This window comes from Lemur catta, chromosome 15 (assembly GCF_020740605.2).
Source record: "Lemur catta isolate mLemCat1 chromosome 15, mLemCat1.pri, whole genome shotgun sequence".
Lineage (NCBI taxonomy): Eukaryota > Metazoa > Chordata > Mammalia > Primates > Lemuridae > Lemur > Lemur catta.
The window spans coordinates 18,365,440-18,388,856 of NC_059142.1; the positions used below are offsets into that span (position 1 = coordinate 18,365,440).

The 23,417-nt window shown below is 37.8% G+C and overlaps 1 protein-coding gene across 3 annotated transcripts in view; it reads left to right on the top strand.

Moving 5' to 3' along the window:
• SSH2 (slingshot protein phosphatase 2) overlaps positions 1-23,417 on the top strand; it is a 249,352-nt gene that overhangs the window by 93,885 nt on the left and 132,050 nt on the right. For all 3 annotated transcript variants that reach the window (XM_045525292.1, XM_045525295.1, XM_045525293.1), the window contains one exon: positions 13,978-14,021. In XM_045525292.1, the coding sequence (XP_045381248.1) occupies positions 13,978-14,021 (44 nt within the window). The remainder of the gene's footprint in view (positions 1-13,977; positions 14,022-23,417) is intronic.

Here is a 23,417-nt window from a genome sequence, read left to right on the forward strand (position 1 = left end):
AATGAAATTTTTTAAAACTACAGTATTCTACTGAAGGCAAAAGAGAAAACTTACATAGATGGTAAGACAGTCTATGTGCCTGAATGGGAAAAAAATCAATATTGAAAAGATGGAATTTTTCCCCAAGTTAAGTTCCAAAATTTAATGCAATTCAGTCAGAATTCTCAAACTTGAACTCCTGGCCTCAAACACTTCTCCTACCTCAGGCTCCCAAAGTACTGGGATTAACAGGTATGAGCCACTATACCCGCTAAATTCAGTCAAAATTCTAAAGGGAGTTTTAGGGTGGGAGAAACCTAACAGTCATTCTGAAGTTCATTTGGAAGAATAAATGGGTGAAATTGGGCACTCACTTCTAAAATTTAGAAGATGAGATTTTCAAAGTCAGATATTAGAAACTATTATAAGCCAATAATAGCACAGTGCTAGTACAAGAAAGAAACAAAACAAGATAGGAGACATTGCCCAGATGGTCCAGAAATAGAGCTAAGTACATGAAAATATTTAGTGTATGATTAAGGTAGAATTTCAAGTCAGTGGGGGGGGAAATGGGTCAATAACCAGATAGTGTTGCAATAGCTTATTAACTATCTGGGGGGAAAATAAAGTTAGATATCTCTATCTTAAACCATATAGCATAATAAATTATAGATGAATTTAATGAGCTGTGTTTTAGGAAACTTATTTAAATATGCAAGTAAAAATAGAAGCTATTAATATAAAGAAAAAGATTGCTAGATATGACTACCTAAAATAAATGAATAGAACCTACTTCTAAAAGAAGATGATGATAATTTAGTTGACTAATTTATGACCGTTATTGACAATATTGCCCCCTTCATCTGTGTTTCTATCAGAATTATGTTGTGCAAATCTCTAAAATGATTGCCAGCGTGAAATATGGGATGGCTATGGCTATGAATATTCTTGTGTGAGGAATTACTACCTTTTTGTATTTTAAATCATATATAGTAAATAATGTTTGAAGACTAAATCTACAGCATTTTAGAAAATGGGGCACCTTTGTTGAAGAATCTGTCCTACAATACCTGGCCTTTCTTTTACTTTAGTCATTCATTCAATAAATATTTATTAAGCATCACTGGATGCTGAGTATACAGCAGTGCTTAAGACACAGCTCCTGCCTTAAAGCTTATAATGTGGAGCCCAAGTAAACAGGCACTGTGAGAATTGCTACACCACAAATCTGTAGAGGGAGCTACTGTGGTTACACTTCGAAAGAGCATGGAACCCAGTTTTAGAGGCATAAAGGAAGGCCTCTGGAGAAAGGGGCACCGAAGCTACAATCTAATAAAACTGTGGTCCCCAACCCCCCAGTCCGCTGCCTGCTAGGAACTGGGCTGCACAGCAGGAAGTGAGCAAAGGAAGTGAGCAAAGCTTCATCTGTATTTACAGGTGCTCCCCATCTCTGGCATCACTGCCTGAGCTCCACCTCCACCCCTCTACTGCCCTCACCATCTGTGGAAAAATTGTTTTCCATGAAACCAGTCCCTGTTGCCAAAAATGTTGGAGACCGCTATTAAAAGATAAGTATTATAGAAGTAGACAAACAAGAGGGGAAATGAAGTATTCTAGATATAGGGAACAGTATAGCAAAGTCTAAGACAAGATAGTGTGGTTTGTTGGAGATACTACAAGAATTTCAGGATAGCAAATTCACCTGCAGTTGAAGTAGCTAGTATCTGAAACTAAATGGTGTCATTTTCCAAGATATAGGAGAAAGAAAATGCTTGTGATACTAGCATTGGTCAGGAGTAGAGGAAAACTACTTCTAGCTGATGGCAGAATGTGAACCTACTAAATAAGATTGCCTATGCATCTTTAATGACAGACATTTGGCAAGAGATCAAAGCAGAAAAAGAGTTTATGGTACTTTGCAAAATCCAACCATAGCCTCTCAAAAGTTTGATGAAATTCTCAACCCTTTTATTTAGGTGTTAACATTCATGTTGTGTCCTAGTTAGTGAGAACTGAATACTCCCACCAACCTCCCATACGGGGTGACAGCTCCTCAGCCTGCTAAGACAGATGCACAAATTAACCTCTGTCTGGTAGCCTTACCTCTGACTTTGATATGAGTCCTTAAGACCAACAACTTCCCAGTTGACCAAAAGGAAAAGGAGGGCCGGGCGCGGTGGCTCACGCCTGTAATCCTAGCACTCTGGGAGGCCGAGGCGGGTGGATGGCTCAAGGTCAGGAGTTCGAGACCAATCTGAGAAAGAGCGAGACCCCGTCTCTACTAAAAAATAGAAAGAAATTATCTGGCCAACTAAAATATATACTTAGAAAAAAAAATTAGCTGGGCATGGTGGCTCATGCCTGTAGTCCCAGCTACTCAGGAGGCTGAGGCAGTAGGATCACTTGAGCCCAGGAGTTTGAGGTTGCCGTGAGCTAGGCTGACGCCATGGCACTCAACTCTAGCCCAGGCAACAGAGTGAGACTCTGTCTCAAAAAAAAAAAGGAAAAGGAGAACCTAAATTAAAGTCATGGTCCAGATATTATACACATAGTTAGGCGTTGGCTTGGGTAGTGGTTAGGATGTGCCTGAGATGGGTGGGGAATATTGAAGTAAGGTAGCCAGTGATGAGTGCTGTTGGCATTCCAGGTATGCCTGCCATGTATTAGCACAGGTGCCTGTCAGCTGAGCCAGATTCCCAAAGCATAATTTTTCCACTGGTCCATTGTGCAATTAAGAAGCATTTTATATATCACAGAAAGATATTCTGTGAAAGCCTGGTCTGCTATCCAAAGGCTCTGTCCAAGTTTAAAGGCACTGAAAATGGTCTTGAAACAACAGATAATGTTTTCTCTTATATTGTCTGTGGATGCACTGCTTTCTCCAGCTCAGCCACAGTGAGCTTTGACTTGTCTGCCCTCTTGTGGACATCCATGGTTAAATTAACCAGTGTCTTCTGGCTTTAGGGAAAAGTACCTAATTTTTCTTGATTGACTTTCCAAATTTTAGCCTGTTTCCTTAAAGATTTTTTTATTGCCACCAAAACAACATATTTATAATTTTATTCCATTTTATAAGATGCTGATAAATACCTTCCCTGGCTATTGCATAGAATCAGATGCTGATAAATACCTTCCCTGTCCCCTGCAATTTATCTTTGCAGCTTACCTCAAGGGAAGGAAGCCCTGGGTTTCAACTCATGGTGTCAGCTCACTGCCACTTCAATGTGTCAAATATATTTCTGTTGTTCTTTCATCTTGCTCTTGTCTCAAATTCCCTGTCAGTTTCTGTGCCTCTTCAAGACTGGACTCAAAGCCCACTTATTCCTGTAAACACTGTATCCACAGTAATAGCTCTCTTCTGAATTCCTGTGACATGTACTTCCTGTGCCATACATTTACATTGTATTTTTTTGATAGACATTTCAACTATGACAACTTTACCTCTTCAGACAGATGAACTCCTTGAGTATGGTACTCATACTTTTCTGTGTCCCCTATGGACTCTAGCAGTTCTCAATGAATATGTTGATTATTTGCCATTCAAAGATATCCAGTATCCTGACTGTCTTTTCCCCTATGGATGACTGAAAAGCTAATTGTCTACATTTAAAGGTGAATATTAACAGAGTAGCAATTTGTTTCCCCTACTGAAAACTGTCTTAGCAGTGTACCTACATCTTAAATATTCTAATTTCTTTTTGGTCAGAGCCATTAACTGTATTTCTCTACTCCCTGGTTTGAAAATGATTTTAGAAAGTTTGCTAAAATCATGCTGTTAGTTTAGGAACATTTGATAAGTAACCAATGTTTCTTCATTACCCTTCTGTATGTGTTCTTTGTACTTATTTCTGGATAATGTTTCATTTTGTAGACTTGGTTAGTCCTAATCTAATTCTCTACATCCATAAACAATTAAAATGTTTAACGTTAAAAGAAACATAATAGGCAGACTTTATTTAGTCTCTCTCAGATGTTATCAGTGCCTTTTATTGTTTAAATTTCTTGTGGAGGCATGGAAATCATGTGTAGCACAGGACTGGTGCTAAAACCAGAAGCCAGATTAAGTAATTGGGGTATAGCTAGTGGGATAGAAAACCAAGAGAATAGATGATACAGGCAAAAGGGGTACATACTATCACTAGGGTGAAGCTAAGATCAGAGTTAAGAATTTTAAACCAAATTTTAGAGAACAGAAAAGGTATGACTATAGGTAGAGGAGGAGATATTCAAAATATCTAACAACCAGTATGGCACAGCCATCATCCAATCAGAAAACATGGGAGCAAGACCTGGAAGCCCTCTGCTGTGCCAGGCATTAACCTGGTTGTTGCTGGATCATGAACCATTCAGAGGGGCTCTAGGCAGCCACTATTTAAGATTGATATAGAAATATTTCAATATTTTGATAATTAGTATAGCTGTTATCACTATGTCCTGGCTGAACATAAGACCATATGTCCATACTGAGGGTTCAGGCTACAGTGAGGTAAAGGGACCAAACATGGGATCTGCAGAGAGTGGGAACTAGAATTTCACTTGAGCAAAAGGGAGCAGAGTCTGCAAGGGAGATAACTCAAAGACAGAGCCTCAGGGTCAGGCCCCCATCAGTGCACCTGGAGCATTCCTTTAATGCAATAGGAGCAACTTGTTCTGGCAGAACATGTATTCCACCTTACCAGACAGAATCCTGACTCTGCTGTTTACTCTTAGGTTACTTTGAGCAAATTATCTCCCTTCCATAAGGCATTTCATCGGCTAAAAAAATAAGGCTCTAATCATATCTATATGGCATTCATTCCAAGGTGGTTCAAATGAGATAATAATCATGACAAGACTTTTCTTGACTTTTCTGGTTCTGGAGAACCAGAGAATGGCACAGAGGCAGTGTCTTCTGACTATCTTACGATGGCTGCAGTACTCATCTTGGGTTGACAAACCAAATGTATGACTAATCATTTAATGGAGATGATGTATATGATATAATGAAATTAGCCTAAAGTTTATTTCTAGTTTTGCCATTTACTGGTTATGCCTTGGACCATATTTGTTAATTCATCTAATATCTATTGAGCATCTTCTGTAAGCCTGGTATTATGTAAACATAGTCCTGCCCTACAGAGCTTACAGTCTAAAAAGGGAAATAATTAGATCTTTTTGGAGAGCTGAGTTTCCATGATCACACTGAACTTCTTGATATGTAACACAGTTATCTTGAGAGGGTAGAGGCTGTGTGTACTCTTAGCTCTTCGATGTTGCTTTTCTAAATCTTTAAGACAAAGATTTTTTTTTTTTTTTTGGAGAAAGAGTCTTGCTCTGTTGCCCAGACTAGAGTGAGTACCATGGCATCCGCCTAGCTCATAGCAACCTCAAACTCCTGGGCTTAAGCGATCCTACTGCCTTAGCCTCCCGGGTAGCTGGGACTACAGGCACACGCCACCATGCCCGGCTAATTTTTTCTATATATATTCTAGTTGGCCAGATAATTTCTTTCTATTTTTAGTAGAGACGGGGGTCTCGCTCTTGCTCAGTCTGATCTCGAACTCCTGAGCTCCAACCATCCTCCCACCTCGGCCTCCCAGAGTGCTAGGATTATAGGCGTGAGCCACCGCGCCTGGCCCGGTTTTTGGTTTTTTTTTGAGACAGAGTCTCGCTCTGTTGCCTGTGCTAGAGTGCCATGGTGTCAGCCTCGCTCACAGTAACCTCAAACTCCCGGGCTCAAGCGATCCTTCGGCCTCAGCCTCCCGAGTAGCTGGGACTACAGGTGTGCGCCACCATGCCCGGCTAATTTTTTCTATATATATTTTTGGTTTTCCATATAATCTCTTTCTATTTTTAGTAGAGATGGGGTCTCGCTCTTGCTCAGGCTGGTCTCAAACTCCTGAGCTCAAACAATCCACCTGCCTCGGCCTCCCAGAGTGCTAGGATTACAGGCGTGAGCCACTGTGCCCAGCCAAGACAAAGGTTTTTATTCTTAACTGCTTATTATTAATAGTTATTTACCAAGCTTTTTAAATGTACGGATTCCTGGACCCCATAACTTGTGGTGTGCTGGCAAATGTTTAAAATGTGTTCTCTGGGCAAGGACTGATTTGTAGCATTTGCTGATTTCACTGATAAACACTTCCACCATGGCTAATTTTAAGCTACCAATGTGAGTCTTGTAAGATTCCTAAAAATCTTACCAATTGTTAAATCTAATAATCTGGCCAGCTCCAGCACACCTTTGGTCCCACCTCAGAGCTAAAGAATAAGAACCTGTAGGCATGAGGCCTGGAGCTTCTTGTTACTAAAAATGTTCTGAAAGGGAGCCAGAGGTAAGAACCAGTAACTTGTTAGGTTTTCATATTGCATACCTGTCAGTTGTGACAAGTTTAGAACATAGTACAACTTGTTGCCTTTTAAAACCGAGAAATTGGATCTCTGATGATAGAAAAGACAGTATAACAACTCTGAAATTATCACAAGTAGATGAGTTAAACTGCACACATTAAATAATTTTTTTCTTATGGCCTGGATGTAAGTTCATAAATAATTTTTTAAGTGGAATAAGGATTCTAGACAAAAGACATCCAATGACAACTCCATGCCCAAAGCTCAGATTTTCTTTAGAGCATTGACTAGACTATGATGTCTCTTAAATGACCTGTTGACTAAAGACTTTTTGTTCTTTAGAATCAAAGCTATTTCAGCGAAATTCTAATTGGCTTGCTTTCTCATCACTGAGGAAGTAGCTCATTGACCATCCCAACAGTGATTCATACATATTTGTATTTTAAAGGAGTTTGAATAAATGCTTGAGAAATAGTGGGTATCTCAGAGAGGTTTTCTATTGCTTGAAATTACAAGCAGGAAAGTTTGTTTATTTAGGGTTTCTTAAACCCTGTCATAATCAGAGCATGGTGTGACTTTGATTTCAATTGTAAGTATTGCAGAATACTTTGGCTTCCTTATATTTACTTTAATGCATGCTGTACCTCTCTAAAACATGATTAAGTTGAATTTCTGTTTTGATTTCTTATCGTAGCCAATACTATACACCTTGATGTAAATTAGACTTTAAAACAAAGTCATAGTATATTGCAACTGCTGATTTGATTGGTTCCAAGCCTCTTCCAAACCACCTTCTCAGGCAGTCTGAGGCCCAAGTTATTCACTCTGGTCCTGGACCATGCTTTGTGTCTGTATTACTGCACTTGCAGGTCCTTTCTTGTCCTCAGCCTCCATTATCCCTATAGTTTTCAGTACCTTGCACTGACCTCAGAGTCAGTTCCTTTACTCTCTTGGATATCTCCATGGCCCTTGCCTTTACAAGCTCTACTTCATTTATGATCATTAATTACCTTTTTTCTGTCCTGTTCATTTTGCCTACATATTCAATTAGCTAGTCACCAGGATTGGTAGGGTTGATTGAAGATGGCTGAAAATTCTTTGCTACTTCTGCCATTGAGAGATGGAATCTAATTCCTCTTCCCTAGAATCTGGGTCAGCCTTTATCTATATACTAATAAAGTATGGCAGAAATGACACTATGCCAGGTCTGAGCCTAGTATTTAGGAGGACTAGTCCTTTTGGAGCCCTGAGCCATTATGGAAGACCAACCCTGAGGACACCATGCTTTGAGGAGGCCCAAGATATATTAGAGATCACATTTAGGCACTCCAGTTGACATTTCCAGTTGAGCCCAGCTTTACAACCATGCAGGCTAAGATACCAGATGTGTGAGTGAATTTTCTTGGGCCCTCCATACCAGCCCATCTGCTGGCTAAATACCACCTGAGTAGCATTGAGTGACCTCTAGCAATACCATTTAGAACTGAAGAATCACCTAGCTAAGCACTGCTTGAATTTCTGACCCACAAAATCATGAAATGTAATGAAGCAGTAATCTTTGTTATACAGCAATGAATGGATAACCCAAACAGCTGGTGACATTCCCATCTTCTTTGTATCTAGGAGATGGTCTAAGTCTTCTCTTACAAATAGGCAAGTGGAAGGCATGGTGCCCTTACTTCCTACCCAAGCCTCTGTGTCTTACATCTGTTTTTTTTCAAAAGCTAAAAGTATGGCATTATCTCTTCTGGTTTCAAAGCTTATACCCCCTCTTAGAAAGACTACTAGATTCCTTTCTCTTGTCTGACAGATACCTCCCACAATTAGTTTATTTCTAAGGGCTGAGATGACTGCTGGATAATCTCATATTTAGTTAATGGATAATTCACAACCATCTTTTCTGATCATAGGACTGTTATCTTGGAATTCCTACCATTACAGACTCAGGAGAGCAATACTAGATAGCCTTAACCCCCAATACCTGTACCTTTGCTCCAGCAATCCACAGCTGCTCATTGTTGCCCAAACTTATCAGAATCCTTTTCATTCCTTTGCCTTTTTTTTGTTCCTTTTGCCAGCCTTTCTGACTGAAATACTCTTATTTTCCATCTGACAAAAGCTCACTAGTTCAAGCCCAGCCTAAAAATTAACTTGTGTGAAGCATTCCCCACTCCACAGGTAATCACTTCCTCCTATGTTGCTTCTGTAGCATTTTGTACATTCCTCTGCTGTAGCCTAAATGACACATTATCATTTCTGTTTTATGTAACTGTCTCCCCCACTGCAAGGTGAACTATCCAAGGATAAAGACAGTTCTGCTTACTTTTAATTCCTAGTGCCTAGTACCTAAAACATAATAGGTAGTCAGTGAATGTTGAATGAATGAATATATAATGAAAGCAAGTGAATGATTCTGCCTGCTTAACCAAAGAGAAAGCCTAAGATATTAATTCCAGATCTTAGACACAGGCCACCTCCTGAGCAACAAAAACCATTCTTTTAACCTGCTAGGGCTAAAATGTAACTGGCATCGAGTCCTCAGTAGCTGAAAATGCACAGCTGGGGTTAGCTCCAAGTGTTCACATGGCATTAGTTAGCTATTCTGATCACGAATTCATTTGACACTTTATCAAATGTCATAGGGCATTGTGCCAAACACAAAGATGAAAAGGGAAATGAGACACAGTTCCTCTCCTTTAAGGAGATTACAGTCTAATGATGGGAGATAAAACAGGTACCCAATTGTAACCCAGAAACAGAACTGGGTAAGTGCCACAAGGATGATGCACAATAACTGTCAGATTTAGAGGGAGACAGCATCAGTCAGGTAATAAAAGAAATGCAATGAATTTAACATTTGAAACCAGTTTTGAAGGGTGGGAAAGAACATAGGAGAAGGGCTTTCTAGGTTGATACAACAGCATGGACAAAGGAAGTCAATAGGTACCTTTGGAGAATGATAAATGAGTCCACTTGTATTGGAGCAAATGGAAAGTGTAAAGAATCTTGAATGATAAGATTTAGGAAAGTATTGCTTAACACTCTATCTAGCCCAGTGTTTTTCAAGACTGGCAATACTACTTTCCCCCCATCCTACTCGTCATGAAATATGATTTGAGTGCTTACATTTTTTTCTCAAACATCTTTTACTTAGTGACCTACTTTTTTGCTCAGGTACTAAGAAGATTAATAAGAATGCATTAATCTTTCATGTAATAGTTCCTGAACACCCTAAAATTAAATGCACATCTAGGGTCTCATACTATATTGTTTCTGGGTCAAATTTTTCTTAAGAACATCAAGAAGTAATTATACTTTTTAAATAAAAGCTATTTAACTATAGGGTTCTAGAAATCAGACTATTAAAAAAGCCAACAAACATGTATTTAGTCATTTAATTAATTAGATCTCCTCCTTATATAACAGAAATTATTCTACTCATTAAGAGACTAAGAGCCATCCCTATACTTTTCTCCTGGTAATTTCTAATGTTCTGAACAGGTTGTTTGCCTATTTGGCATTTTTTAGTAACAATGTGTGAAGTTACTTGACAAAGTAGATGGTCATATCTGGTGTTTGCACTTGTTAGAATATAATGGTAAGCATTCTATCTTCTGCTACCATTTTAATGCCACTACTCAAGATAACTGCATTACATGATAGTTGCTCTTATTGAATAAGCAATGTTGTATCTTTGCAATTTTTGGCAGTGAATTTTGCTGAAATTAACATAATTGAACATTTTCTTCATTCCCTTTAAAACCATTTTATGCTAAGACCTACTGTGCCTTGATATACTAAGGTTTTTTTTTTTTTTTAAGTTTCTTTTTCCAAAACAGAAGGGGAAGCAAATCATTCATTTGCCTGTCTATTGAAACATTAAAAAAAGAGAAAAAATTTTGGGGGGCTCTTGTGTTAAAAACACTTCTCTGATTTTTGTGTGCCAAAGGAATTTTCCACTTCTCCATACTACTTTAAAGTGTAGAAGTCATAAAGGAAAGATGCCAAGGATATAATTTTATTATAAGCCATGAAAAAAGATGGTCTTTCTTCTTCAGTTCCCTCCCATCCCCCTTCTTGGGATATAGGTATTGTAAAGGAAAATAAAAATCTCAGGACTACCCCCTCTACCCTCCAACACCTTATGCAAAAGGGAAGGTCAAGCTTGGAGGCTGAGTCATGCAACACCCTCTTCCAGATGAATAGTTGTTGCTAACATGATGCATTAGCCAGATCCCCATGGAAAGGTAAAAGGCCTAAGGTATCTACAAGGATTGGTCCCACGTATCATTCATAAGGAAATTCCTTGCTGGCCTCCCATAAGCAAGGATATGCAAATTGTAACTTTGGGCCTGCCAGCTAAGTCTAGCTCCTAAAACTAAAATCTGTTCCACACTAATAATGTTGATTACAAGTTTATCTTCTCAGGTGCAGAACAGAGACAAGATAGGATCAGACATTCTTCCACCTACCCAGGGACAGCTACATAATTGATGCTTCCTTCACTCCCTTTTGCTGCTCTAACATTTGCCGTATCTTATGTAAAATACAGATTTCCTGGGCTTCACAAGAATGTAGCTATTTGTCTCACTGCCCACCTCTCTCCTCTTTTTTTCTTTCTGTATACCCTATCCCCTTTAAAAAACTGAGTTCCCAAATCCCACTTCAGAAAAACAATCACGGATGCATCTGTGGTTTGTATTTTTCCCAGGTGCATTCTCAAACTTTGGCTTAATAAACCTCCATTGATTGAGATCTTTGCCTCAGTCACTTATTTTGGGTTGTCAGTATCAAAGTCAGATTCTCAGTTTAGAAGCAGCTGGTTATAGCAGAAAGATAGACCTGAGTTCAAATCCTGATTCCTCCATTTATTGGCTTTGTGACCTTGAGCAAGTCCCATAGCTTGTGGTACATATTAAGTGAAAAAACATATAAAGTACCTGGCCCATACTGGTGCTCAATAGATGTTGGCTCACCCCTGAAGATGTAACTGGTTTTGACTATTGGTGCCCTATGAGAAAGCATCAGGGTGTTTTTTGCTTTTTACTTCTCCACATACTCCTATTACAATTCTCACAGGTAGAAAAATCCACCAAAAAGCTGAAAATAATTTGAATTATCCTTCTCTTGGTGTGCTCACTTTAGAAATGAGGGGAATGGTACGAAACTAGTAATAGCTCATAAACATATGAAAGGATGTCCAACCTCATTAGTTAATCTCAAGGCAAAGCAAATTAAGACCATAATGAGATATAACACTAGATTGGCAAAAATTGAAGACATCTGATGATTCTAAGTGTTGACTAGAATTTAGATCTACTAAACTCTTACCACTTTCTGGTCAGAGTATAAATCAGCACAACCACTATGGAAATAATTTGGCACTATCTTATAAAGTTTAACCTTTATTTACTCTAAGACCCTGCAGTTTCACTCATAGGTATATATACTACTGACACTCTTTTGCATGTAGACCAAAAGATGTATACAAGAATGTTGATAACAGCATTGTTTATGTTACCAGAAATTGGAAACAATCCAGTCTATCTAAGTAGAATGGATAAACTTTGATATATTCACATAATGGAATCCTTTACCCCAATAAAAAGGAGTGAACTATAGCTATACGTAATAAAGTAAAATCCAACTATATGCTGTATATAAGAGACATTCTTTAAAATATAAAGAGGGTAAAAAATACCTTACAAACAGTAAGCATAAATCTGGAATGGCCATATTAATATCAGATAAAATATACTTCAAGACAAAAAAATTCTTCCTAGAGGTAAAACAATTTTGAAAACGAAAAACGAAGTTAGAGGATTTATATTTCCTTCAAAACTTGCTACAAACTACTGTAATCAAGATGGTATGGACTGACAAATAGATTAATGAAACAGAATAGAGAGCCCAGAAGTAGATCCTCACTTATACTGTCATTTGATTTTTTATAAACAAGCCAAATAATGCAACGGGGAAAAGAAAGTCTTTTCAACAAATGATATTTGAAAACTGGATATCCATATGGGAAAAAGTGAACCTCTATCCCTACCTTACACTGTATACAAATATTAATTCAAGATGGATCATAGTAGACCTTACATATAAAACCATAAAGCCTTTATAAGAAAACGTGATAGACTAGAGGGTAGGCAAAGGTTTCTGAGAACCCAGAAAATAATAACCATAGAAGAAAAAATTTGCCTATTAGACTTTACTTGTAATTCTCATACATTGTTGAAGAGGGTGTAAAGTGTTGCAAACACTTTGGGAAAAGGCCTAGCAATTTCCTATAAAATTATACATCTACCCTGCGACCAAGAGAAACAATGTATGTCCACGAAAAAACCCACTAAAGAAAATTCGTATAAAGCTTTATTCATGATAGACAAAAAACTCAAACATCCCAGATGTATCCATCAATAGGAGAGTGAATTAAAAAACTGTAATATATTCTTATGCTGGGATCTTCAGCAATAAAAAGGAATGAACTATTGTGTAGTGGAACATGGATGAAAATCAAAAACATGATGCTGAGTGAAAACAGCATGATGTAAAAGACTACATACTATATGATCCCATTTAATGAACAGTGGAATCACAAATGGAATCATACCCTATGTACTAATTTTTGATGGAAAAAAATTGTGGTGGAAAAAAACCAGAACAAGGTTGCCTCTGGGGATGGGTGATGCTACATAATGACTGGAAAGGGGCATGAGAAAAATTTCTGAGGTAATAGAAATGTTCCAGTTTTTGTTAGCAGAATTATACAAGTATATTGCATTTGTCAAAACTCATTGGATGGTACACTTAAGATTTATGCATTTCATTGTATATAAATTTTACCTTAACGAAAAAAAACAGAACGTTGGGAGCCAATATTTTATTGGTTTTAATTCTAGCTTCATTACATGATTTTCTTTGGACAATTTATTTTCCTTTTGTGAATTTTGGTTTCTTGATCTGTAAAATATTTATTTGAATGTTTTACTTATGAACATTTGCCATAAGTTATAAGACTCTATTATTTTATATACTACTAAGAAAAAATAAATACTGCAATTGAACTATGATTCACTGCTTTTTAAAAAATCACATTGATTTATCTTGTGTTGTTATATTAAAATCAATAAAAAATATGGTACCATGAACCTTGTGAGTTTCTAAGGAATATTGAGCACAATGCCTGGCATGTTGTAAGTACTCAATAAGTGGTAGCCATTATGTTGATGGTGATGGTGGATCATGAGCAGTCTGTTAAGTGGTGCTCATTGCTTAGGTTGTTCTTTGGGGATCAGAATGAATAATAGGTCATCTTTATGAGATTTGTTGGTCAGAATGCCCACTTATTTTGAAGTGGAAGTAGCATAACAGTAGCAACATGTTTAGTTGGTTTTCAGAGTTAATTCATTCTTTTAATGAGTAGCACTTTGTTGTCAATGAAATTTGTTTGTAGTCTATTGTTGAAGTTATCTCGAGGAATAAGTTCTATTGATATCAACCTTCTGGGTTGATTGAAGTCATTATTTGTGAAGAGAATTTAGTTCAAGTGCACAACATGAATGAGATATTCCCACATGTAAAGCTTAGTAAAGTTGCATTGGTGATATTGTGATATGAGACCTCAGGTTTTAAATTTTTTTTTTTTATTTTCTGTCTATATAGGAGGCAGACAGTGGGGAAGAGGAATGCCGATCACAGCCCAGGAGGTATGTGTGTTCATTGTATCCTATAGCATTTCTGTAGTTATTGTTTTTCTCTAATTCTTTTTCAGTCTTGTCAGATTAGTTTATCCTGGTTTTCTAAGATGCTTCATTGGTATCTCAAAATGGGATTGCTTTAAGAATCCAATTACTGACTCACAAAGATTTTAAATGGTGGACTGCTTTAAAAAGATGCAGAAAGGCCAATTTTGGTTCAGTTTTCACCCAAGTCTTCAAGGAACTATATTGGGTAATAAAAAGCAAATTTTCTTTATCTTTTAGGAAAATACCAACTGAACAACATTTCAGCCTTCAGTTTTGTGCTTATGTTTGTCATTTATTTTGATAGATTTTGGCAATTCTTACAGATTGGTAAATATTTCACTTTGATTTTATGTAAAAGCGTATGCTGAATAACCATCGCAATCCCTTAAAATACAATGAAATTTTTTTTTCCCTCTCATGGAATAGTGGGCATGTTGCTATAAGGATACCAGTACCAAGTGCCACTAAAATTTATGAGAGAACTCTAAGAAGTATAAAATAACATTTCTTTTATCTCCTTTAAATGGTTTTATTAAAGCAACTCCCTCCCAAAAGAAACAGTTCTTTTAAGTTATAGATGGTCATTTAAATGTTTCCAAACTTGTTTCCTTTCAACTCAATTAAATGAGCCATTCTGGATTATACAGAGAAAAAATACAACAGGCATGCTCACTGTGAAGAAGCTGGGTAGAGGGAATGCTTCCTTAATGATTAATTATCAGGTGTTTATTGATATATAACGCTTTCTTGCAAACTCCAACTTAATATAAAAATAATTTCTTTTCATCAGTAACTGAGGTTATTGGGAGTATTTTTCTTGTCTTGATTATCACATAAATTTTGGCTTAAAGCTTAATTTCTCATGTCTCTTAGGAAAGATCTAAGTGTCATTCTTTTGCATAGGGCTAAGAGGTAGAAACCCAGAAGAAATTTTAGCCTAATGCTTACCAGAGGTATCATAACCTTATTTCTATTAGAATGAAAAAAGGATTCCAAAGGATTCTTATTATACATTTCCTACTAGGTCAAATCAAAGATCTCTGGGTTAATTTCAAGCTTTGACTTGGCATCTACTGGAATAATTGTTATTCCAAAAAATTATATAATGATGAGGGAAGAAAAATCTATTCTCTTATTCAGAGCACTGAATTTTGAAGTCATTAAGAACCATGAAGATCTGTTTTTGAAGTTGTTAGCAATAATTTGTTAATTTGACCAGCAGAAGGGTTTTGCAGGCTTCTTTATTTACAAGAAAAAGATCAATTATAGAAATAAGAAATGAAAGAAAAACCTAGTAGTACCCATTTTAAAAAATCAAAATTTGCTAGTCTGTTGTAATTTTTTACATTCAGTGTGTTTGTCAGGCTATTTCTAAATCTGATGGCTTTGGTCTGACTCAAAGCAAAGAAATTTCTCTTACGTGCCAATCAAATGACCCTTATAGCTATATGGTGTATAAGAGGTTGATTTTTGTATGTTTGGCTGCTACAGCTTGTTCTGAAGTTCTCCACTTACCACAGAATAAACCAGCATTGAGTCTTTTCATTGATCATGGCTGAACTCATCTTGTCAGTTTGTGGGTTCTAATATGGTTTGAGGTAGGGAATTGAATAGTAAACAGCATATTGGCTGGGTGGGATGGCTCACACCTGTAATTATAGCACTCTGGGAGGCTGAGGTGGGAGGATTGGTTGAGGCCAGGAGTTTGAGAGACCAGCCTGAGGAAGAGCGAGACCTCATCTCTACAAAAAAAAAAAAAAGAAAAGAAAAATTAATGGGCATGGTGGGGTGCACCTGCAGTCCCAGCTACTCGGGAGGCTGAGGCAGGAGGATGGCTTGAGCCCGGGAGTTGGAGGTTGCAGTGAGCTATGATGACTCTAGCCTGGGCAACAGAGGCAGACTCTGTCTCAAAAAAGAAAAAAAAAAAAAGTAAACTAAAGGCCAGTTCCAGGTAATAATCTTTTATTTTAACCAAATACCATTTATTGGGAAAGTCATAAATTAAAAGTAATCTTTCCATATAATTAAGCCAAACCACCATGCCTTTAAAAAAATCAATGTTCACAGGCAACAACCATAACAACAAAAATAGATAAGTTAGACCACATCAAAATTTTAAACCTCTGTGCATCAAAGGACATAATCAACAGAGTGAAAAGGCACTCTGTGGAATGGGAGAAAATCTTTGCAAATCATACAGCTGATAAGGTGTTAATATCCAAAATATATAAAGAAACTTCTACAACTCAGTAACAAAAATACGATCATAGTCAGCTTGGGCTGCTATAATAAAATACCTAGATGGGGTGGCTTATAAAACAGACATTTATTGCTCACAGTTCTAGAGGCTGGAAAGTCTAAGATCAAGGTGCTGGCATTATTCGGTTCCTGGGGAGGGCCTACTTCCTGGCTTGCAGACAGCTGCCTTCTGTCCTCACATGGTGGAAAGACAGAAAGAGAACGTGTTCCGTCTCTTCCTTTTCTTATCAGGACACTAATTCCATCATGGGGGTACCACCCTCATGACTCTTGTAACTCTAATTATATCCCAAAGGCCTCATCTCCAAATACCATCACATTAGCACATTGGGAGTTAGGGTTTCAACATGAATGGGGAGGGTGGGCATAAACACTAATAAGTCCATAACGTTTTGCCCCTGGGCCCCCCAAATGCCTGTCCTTCTCATATGCAAAATACATGCATTCCATCCCAACATCCCCAAAAGTCTTAACATATTCCAACATAAATTCTAAAGTCCAAAGTCTCATCTAAATATCATCTAAATCAGATATGGGTGAGACCAGGTATTATTCATCATGAGCCAAAATTCCTCTCTAGCCGTGAACCTATAAAACCAGATGTTATGTCCTTCTAAAATACAATGATGGGGTAGGCATAGGATAGACATTCTCATTCCAAAAAGGAGAAATGGGAAGGGAGGGTAGGAGTGTTGGATCCCAAATAAGTCTAAAACTTAGCAAGGCAAATTCCATTAGATCTTAAATACTTCAGAATAATCCTCTTTGGTTTGGTACTCTGCCCTTCACATCCACTAGGGTGGTGACATAACTCCCACAGCTCCATGGGGTGGCCCTGCCCCTTCTACTCAGCAGAATACCATCCACCTGGCTCTCTGCAAAGGCCCTGCCCACACAGCTCTGCTGGGTGGGGGTCCCATCCTGTGAAACTGAAGTGAAGGCAGCCTTGCTCCCAGCCCTCACCCATGCATTCTGGGCCTGTGGGGGGAATAGTGGCCCTGATGATCTCTGAATCACCTTTGGAGGTCCTTCCCTTTTCCTAAAAGATAATGCATGTTCACAGCCTTCCTTTGTTCCATCCATTTTTTGTTTTCTTTAGTTCCAACTGGCAGTGTTTCTGCTTGCATAATCCTGTCTTTCTCCTGGCTTCTGTTGAAATGGCTGTTTAGGTTTGTGGTTCACACCCACACTAACAGTCCTTATCAAACGGTCAATTAGCCACACCGTTGGTGTTCTCTTCCAAACACAATGTTTCATGTTTTGCAATATGCACAGGCTGAGAATTTTCCAAATCTTTAGATTCTGGTTCCTTTTTAACAATTCCTTCTTCATTTATTTTTCTTGCATTTTATTATAAGCAACCAGAAGGAACCAAAACACTTCAACACTTTGCTTAGAAATCTCCTTAGCTAAATGTCCAATTCCATCACTTGCAAGTTCTACCCTCCATAAAACACTAGAACACAAATACAATTCACCCAAGTTCTTTGCTACTTTGTAACAAAAGTTGTCTTTTGGTTAAACAAATATCTGGTCACCCTGTGGCCCAGTCAAGTTGACACATAAAATTAACCATAATACAACCCAATTAAAAAATAGACAAAGAACTTGAATAGGCATTTTCCCAAAGAAGATATACAAATGGCCAATAAGCACATGAAAAGATGCTCAACATCACTAATCATTAGGGAAATGCAAATCAAAACCACAATGAGACACCACATCATACCCATTGGGATGGCCACTACCAAAAAAACAAAAAATAAGCATTGTCAAGGATATGGAGAAATTGGAACCCTTGTGCACTGTTGGTGGGAATGTAAAATGGTACAGCTGCTATGGAAAATAGTATAGCAGTTCCTCATAAAATTAAAAATGGAATTATTACATGATCCAATAATTTTACTTATGGCTATATACTGAAAAGAATTGAAAACAGGATCTCAAGAAATTTGGACATCCACGTTCACAGCAACATTATTCACAATAGCCAAAAGGTGGAAGCAACTCAAGTATCCATTGACAAATAAATGGATAAACAAACTGTGGTGTAAACATTCAATGGAATATTATTCAGCCTTTAAAAAGGAAGAAAATTCTGACATGTTACAGTATGGGTGAATCTGAGGACATTATGCTAAGTGAAATAAGCCAATCACAGAAAGATGAATACTGTATGATTTCACTTACATGAGATACCTAGAGTAATCAAATTCATAGAGAAAAAAAGGAGAATAATGGTGGGGATAGAAAGTTATTATTTAATAGGTACAGAGTTTCAGTTTTGGAAGATGAAAAAAGTTCTGGAAATGGATAGTAGTGATGGTTGTACAACAATGTGAATGTACTTAATACTATTGAATTGTACACTTAAAAATGGTTAAGATGGAAAATTTTATGTTTATGTATATTTTGCCACAATTAAGAAACAATGGACTGGGCACAGTGGCTCATACCTATAATCCTAGCACTCTGGGAGGCTGAGATGGATGATCACTTGAGGTCAGGAGTTCGAGACCAGCATGAGCAAGAGCGAGACCCCATCTCTGCTAAAAATAGAAAAAATTAGCTGGGCACAGTGGCATCCACCTGTAGTCCCAGCTACTTGGGAGGCTGAGGCAGGAGGATCACTGGAGCCCAGGAGTTTGAGGTTGCTGTGAGCTAGGCTGACTCCATAGCACTGTAGCCTGGGCAAGGGAGTGAGTGAGACTCTGTCTTAAAAAAAAGAAAAAAGAAACAATGTATTCATGTGACATTAGCCCCTTTTTGTGATATTTAAATTCTGGCAATATTTTGTCTTTCTCAGAGGATAGACATAGAAACATAACCTGATCACAAAAAATCAGGTTGTGTATTATTTGGTGAAAAATAAATGGATAAAATTCAATGCCAGTATTTCTTTTGCATATTTATGAACTTAGCTTTCCTTCTTGTGTGATGACCCACTTTGCTGACTGAGGAACAGCCAGGAGGATAACTATAAAACTAAACCATATAAAATCCCAGTATGCAACCATTTTGACCTATAAACAGTTGTCTCATATGGGTCAACCTAATAAAATTATAAGATAATAAATAAGCAAAAATGAACAAAGGAAATATTCTACTGAAATAAATGTTTGCGATCTTGAAATACCTTTTTTCCCCCCCAAAATGAAGTCTTACTATGTTGCCCAGGCTGGTCTTAAACTCCTAGGCTCAGGTGATCCTCCACCCTCAGCCTCCTGAGTAGATGGAACTACAGGCCTGCACCACCATGCCCATCTTTCAAGACACCTTTTTAAAGTAAATAGTTATGATAGGAAATAAAGTACTTTGGGAATTTAATTTAGAAAATAAATATTTTAATTATAGTAGAATTCTTCCATTCCTATGAAGAATGTGGACTCCAAGCTAAGAATTGTGGTCAGCAATTTATAGTATTGTTCAATAATATAGTTTCAAAGATCTGGGGAAAATTATCCCCTTTTTTAAAAAAGGCAAATGAATGCTTAAGACATTTAGGACAATTTTCACGTGTTTTTCTCTCAATTCAAGCAATATATATAATATGTTATAAATTTTTATATTTCAAATTACTCTAAAAATGAAGAAATTATTTTTCATGTTCAGTCAAAACTCTCTCCTGTTTTTAAACCTAGTTTCTCTTTTGTCTCTTACGGGCATAAAAAAATTACTCTTCATAGAATGAAAAAAATTCTTCACCTTTGAAAACTTGTTTTTTCCTCCCCAAGGTGTTTCACACATACCAATGTAAACAAAATTTTCAGCAGAGGGGTGGGAGAGAGAGCAATGTGGGCCAGAGAAGTCTCAGAAAACCTCTTGGAAGAGCTGGGTCTTAATGAATCAATGGGACTTAGATATGAGGACGGAAGAAAAGAATAACAGCATTCTAAACATAAGAGGGTGAGGAGAATGGAAGGATATCCTCAGAAATCTGTAAGTAAATGCTAATGTGTTTGAGGGACAGTAAGATGGTAATTATCTATATCTTGAAAACAGAGTAGTTTTGATTTAATATATCTGGGTGTAGAAGAATGACATGACTGTCAGAAAAAGAGTCTGGCAATGTTATATAGTATGAGGGGAGGCAGGAAAACTATCCAGGAAGCTCTTGAAGTAATTTAGGCAAATGAGAGCAGCATGAGGCCAGGGACTGTGTCATTTATCTTAGAATCCATAGCAGTTAGTATGTAGTTGGCACAAAGTAAATGCTTATTGAATGAAAGAATGAATGAGAATAGAAGAATGGTGACATATTTACTAGAAATAATATAGTTGAGGTCTGGCATGGTAGCTCACACCTGTAATCCTAGCACTCTGGGAGGCTGAAGCAGGAAGACTGCTTGAGGCCAGGAGTTTGAGACCTGCCTGAGCAAGAGCAAGACTCCATCTCCACTAAAAACAGAAATTAGCCAGGCCTGGTGGTGTGTGCCTGTAGTCCCAGCTATGTCCCAGCTATTCAAGAGGCTGAGACAGGAGGATTGATTGAGCCCAGGAGTTTGAGGTTGCTGTGAACTAGGCTGACACCACAGCACTCTAGCCTGGCTAACACAAGATAAATAAGTACAAATAAATAAGTACATATAAGGCAAGTAAATGAGTACATATATACATACATACATAAATTTACTACATTGCCCACATTTCAGCTGTGTTTTGAGGCAGAACAGTTGTACTTCTGCCCAGTGTATGTTCTAGTTAAAGAATATATTAACCTAGAGAATATGAGTATTACACTTAAATTAAAAAAAAGAGACAGGGTAGGAAAAAGGAAAGTCCATTATAAATATGAGCTGATAATTTAATCGTCATCTTTTTATCTTTTTTTTAAAAAAAACTGAAACAATCTCATATTTACAGAGAAGTTACAAATATAGTACAGGGAACTTTTTTTTCTGAGCCATTTGGTAGTAAGATGCTCCATCACTTCACTTTTCTGTTTTAAGAAACAGAGTGATGGCCGGGCGCGGTGGCTCAAGCCTGTAATCCTAGCACTTGGGAGGCCGAGGCAGGCAGATTGTGTGAGCTTAGGAGTTCGAGACCAGCCTGAGCAAGAGCGAGACCCCGTCTCTACTGAAAATAGAAAGAAACTATATGGGCAGCTAAAAAATATATATATATAGAAAAAAATAGCCAGGCATGGTGGCGCATGGCTGTAGTCCCAGCTACTCGGGAGGCTGAGGCAGAAGGATTGCTTGAGCCCAGGAGTTTGAGGTTGCTGTGAGCTAGGCTGACGCCATGGCACTCTAGCCCGGGCAACAGAGTGAGACTCTGTCTCAAAAAAAAAAAAAAAAAGAAAGAAACAGAGTGATGATGTTAACATTTCAGGGAGAAGCCGAACATTTATTGCACTTGTAACAGGAGATACATACATACACACATACACACACACACACACACACACGTATGTAGAAAGATATATAGTTTTTTTTAATAAAAGTAGAGCTTTCCATGTATTAAAAATTGGCTCTAACCAATCACATTGAAGCTGTTCATCTTTTGCTATTGGCCTTTCTGCAGCCTGACTCAGTGCCTCCCACCATGTGAGTTACTCTTCCTGTCCAGAATAGAGAACTAGCTGCTGTTTATATTAATAAATGTTTGGGTGTGGCCACCAGGGGGTGGAGTGAGCTGTCCTCTCATCTTGAGTTCTGTTGCTATACACAGTATGCCCTCTGGGATGGAAATGCACACCTTTGAAGCCTGTTTTCCTAGCCACTTGACAGCAGTAAGAATATTCATTTAAAGGAAGTGTTCTTTATTTCTGAAGAATATATTACACTTATTTTTTATAATGTGGAATGTTCTGCCTGTGGTAGCTGTGAAAGGCATACTTCTTAAATATAGTTTGAAAAGCAAATCTGATTATCAAAGCCATATTAAATTAGGTATATCTTTAAAAGCTACGTAAATAATTTTACTTTTTTCTGCCAAATGTTATTCTTCATGGTATAAGAGAAAAAAAACCAAAAAACAAAAAAAACAAGAACAAAGTAAATTTCCCCTCCCTTCAATTCTTTTTTTTTTTTTTTCCCGAGAGACAAGCTAGAGTGCAGGAGCGCACCACCACACCCAGCTAATTTTTTATTTTTTGTAGAGACGAGGTCTCCTCGCTGTGTTGCCCATGCTGGTCTCAAACTCTTGGCCTCAGGTAATCCTCCTGCCTTGGCCTCCCGAAGTGCTGGGATTACAGGTATGAGCCACCGTGACTGGCTCTCTCCTTGTTTTGTTGCCATTTTAGATGCTTGGAGAAATGCTCTGCTAAATTCATGATTTTGCCAAACTAACTTTTGGAAAAGTTGTTTTCCTCTATTATAAAAACCCAAAGGCTAATAAAGTGTCAAATACCTTTCATTGCTGATTATTTAGGAGTAGCAAAATCCTCTTAGCTACATGACTTACGATTATAGATTCTTATGTACGGCATCCTGGAGAAAGAGAGCATGATGCTTTCTTTTCAGCTGGATTTTTTTCTCCTATTACCAGGGGTGATGTTTATTAGAAATTCCAGAGTGAAAAAGTCTGAGGCAGAATTCTCCCACTAGAAGGGAAGTGGGATGTGGGCAGCTGGAGAATTGTGGCCTTTACCATTTTTCCATCATATAAAACATTTGCACTTCCCATAATTCAGTTCTCATTGAAAAACTGAAAGATGTTAGAACAAATATTCTCACATTCATTGCAGTATTTTTTTTTTTTAAAAGACAGGGTCCCACTCTATTGTTTAGGCTAGAGTACAGTGGCACAATCATAGCTCACTGTAGCTTTGAACTCCTGGGCTTAAGTGATCCTCCCTCCTCAGCCTCCCAAGCAGCTGGGACTACTGGTATGTGTAACCACATCTGGCTGATTTATTTTTTTGATAGAGATGGAGTCTCGCTGTGTTGTCCAGGCTGGCCTCAAGCACTCCTCCCACCTGGGCCTCCCAGAGTGCTGGGATTACAGGCGTGAGCCACTGTACCAGGCCAGTATTTATTTTTTTCTGGTGGAGGCAGGAGGAATGGGGAAAGGCAATAGTACAATCCTATCAGAAGAGGAAAGAGTTCTTTTCAGGGGGAGGGAAAAGAGCTGGCAGTTAAGAACGCTTGAGGAATA